Source organism: Pollachius pollachius (genome assembly GCF_949987615.1).
Source record: "Pollachius pollachius genome assembly, chromosome: 17".
Classification (NCBI taxonomy): domain Eukaryota; kingdom Metazoa; phylum Chordata; class Actinopteri; order Gadiformes; family Gadidae; genus Pollachius; species Pollachius pollachius.
In genome coordinates this window covers 14,590,615-14,593,114 of record NC_136950.1, presented here as the reverse complement: position 1 = coordinate 14,593,114, position 2,500 = coordinate 14,590,615, and the positions used below count along the sequence as shown (strand labels likewise).

Genomic DNA, 2,500 nt, shown 5'->3' with positions numbered 1-2,500 from the left:
TCCTCCTTCTCCACCTCCACCTCCTTCTCCTCCTCCTGCGTCCCCTTCTCCTCCCCTCCTCCTTCGTCGTCGGACACCTCCTCGGGCTCTCCCGACCGCTCGCTCCCTTCCTCGGCGCCCAGCTTCCTCCCCAGCGACATCACTTCCTGTTCCCGTTCCTGGTCGGACACCTCGGTGCGAGCCGTGCAGAGCATGGAGACTTTGGCGTCGTCGGAGGGCCTGTGGGTCAGACCAGGGTACAGGGGCTCCGGGGGGAGTGAGTGGGGGGCCTGGCAGATGAGCTTGGTGGTCTCACACATGATGTAGTTGGGCTCCCCGGGGCCCACCTCTGTGGCCCCGGCCCCCAATGTCCGGGCTCCGCTGTGGTAGAGCGGGGCCAGGGTCTCCTAGAGAGAACAGTGAGGCTTTGTGAACGTCTCGCTTGTTGCAGGAGTCATCAGTGTGCATGCTTTGGGAGTGGGGGTAACAGTCATGTGTTTGGCTTCAGGATTGGGTTGGAGAACAGTGTTTATTTTAAACATGTCTGGGTCGGCGTTACGCGGCCTCTTACCTGTTGGATCCTCGTTCTCTTCAGGTTCTGAATGCACGAGCGCAGGTTAACTACACAGAGACAAAAAACAACAAATGGGTCTTAATGTAAGCGATCGCTCAAGAGAAGATGTGGTTGTGAAAATAAGTTGAAACGCCAGCTCCTGTTCCGATTTTGTAGGTGATTATTCAGGACATACCGGTGCACATCAATGTCATAAGTCCTAATGCTGAATGATAAATTACGATATCCTGGAATCATTAAGTATACAGGAATTGTAAGTTTGAAAAAAGAGGTGTTATTGTAGGAGCAAACCCAAGTGGACCTCATTAAATGAGTTAGGGACACTGGAATGCCTTCAGACCTATAAATAACTTAAAGGATAACTTTGGGATTTTTTAACCTGAAACTTATTATCATTCTGTTCTGAATTCTTGCAAGAGTTGAGTTGCTCAGGGTTAGAGAGAGAGGAGTGCCTGCAAGAGCTTGTTGTGTTGGACTGCATAAGTTTTATCTTAAACATTTGGGCATTGGAGGTTTGAGATTTACCGCAATAACTTAACTTTTCAGAGTGCCAGATTTCCACTCGAGCGAGACTTGGTAAGACACAATGAAAAACAGACATGCCAAATTTAAAGAAAAAGTTGTATTCCTCTGTAGGGAGGAATTCCATGATGTTTGCAGACAATTGACATTGCAGCCCGTATTGCTGCTGCTGCCAGCAGTTTTCCGCATTGCGGAATACTGCTGCGGCGTTCATGCTCAAAATACAAAATGTGGTTCCAACTAAGTCCCTTGGAGCTCAAACGATCTGAAAATAGGGTACTGGTTGAAAAACCCCAAAGTTATCCTTGACTGAGCTACACCTTTTTTTACAAGTACTATTACGGGATAAAGACCTAAAACAGTCAGCACATGATGAACTTCCAGCACTGAAAGAAACCCTCCCTCTCTCTTGCGTCTTGCCACTAATTCCTTGGTACTGAAACGGGTACTTCTCTCTCCAAAGCATGCTCGGAAGCCCTCTTTTATAGCCAATCTACACACACTTTACTCAAATCCCCCCCCCCCCCCTTCAAGGCGTTGTGAGATGAGAACGCCTGGGAACAGGGTGATAAAACTTACATAAGGCTACATTAATTAAGCATTGATTCACATTTGTTAATGCAGTAATAAGCATTTGTTTATAGCATTAACATGTATGAAGTATATGCATGTTTAAAGTGCTTTAGTTAAAATGAACTAGCATGACCAAAAATAGTAAAAGATTACTAGATGCTAGTTGACTGTTAATAATTGTGAGTGAGTGCTTATTACTGCATTAACTAATGTTGATAAATGGTTGATTAATGTACCCTTATTGTAAAGTGCTACCAACAAGGTTAGGTAGCAGTAATAGTGATGATGGGACTCAGAACCCACCAGACAGCAGCTTCAGCTTGTCCTTATAGCAGAAGAGCAGCAGAATGAGCAGAGAGAGAACGGTGATGACGGACAGCACCGACACAATCACCCAGGAGGTGGCCCCACCTACACACACACACACACACACACACACACACACACACACACACACACACGCACACACACACGTACACACACACACACACACACACACACACACACACACACACACACACACACAGCATCACATACACACACACACACACACACACACACACACACACGAACAAAAAACAATTAATTGTTGATTTTCTGAAATTTCGTATGCCATTGGGGACTGATGAAATGAGCGACACCTACCTAATCAAATCTTGGTAATATCATAAGATAACAATATTTTTTATTATTATTATTATAATAATAATAATAATAATAATAATAATAATAACAATAATAATAATAATAATAATAATGAACAGTAAATCTGTTCTAATTCAACAGTTTTCCTCCTGGAAATTGCATGATTTATCTAATTTAAACTCTGGGTTTGGGGGGAATTGTGTGGGG

General features: G+C 44.3%; 1 protein-coding gene across 1 annotated transcript in view; it reads right to left on the bottom strand.

The window, feature by feature from the left end:
• The window catches only part of tnfrsf11a (tumor necrosis factor receptor superfamily, member 11a, NFKB activator), a 15,852-nt gene that overhangs the window by 5,809 nt on the left and 7,543 nt on the right, over positions 1 to 2,500 (bottom strand). The window contains exons 7-9 of the mRNA XM_079754499.1: positions 1,952 to 2,059; positions 551 to 600; positions 1 to 386 (exon numbers count right to left, since the gene is read on the bottom strand). The exon at positions 1 to 386 is cut by the window's left edge and continues 695 nt beyond it. Coding sequence (XP_079610625.1) covers positions 1 to 386; positions 551 to 600; positions 1,952 to 2,059 — 544 coding nt within the window. The remainder of the gene's footprint in view (positions 387 to 550; positions 601 to 1,951; positions 2,060 to 2,500) is intronic.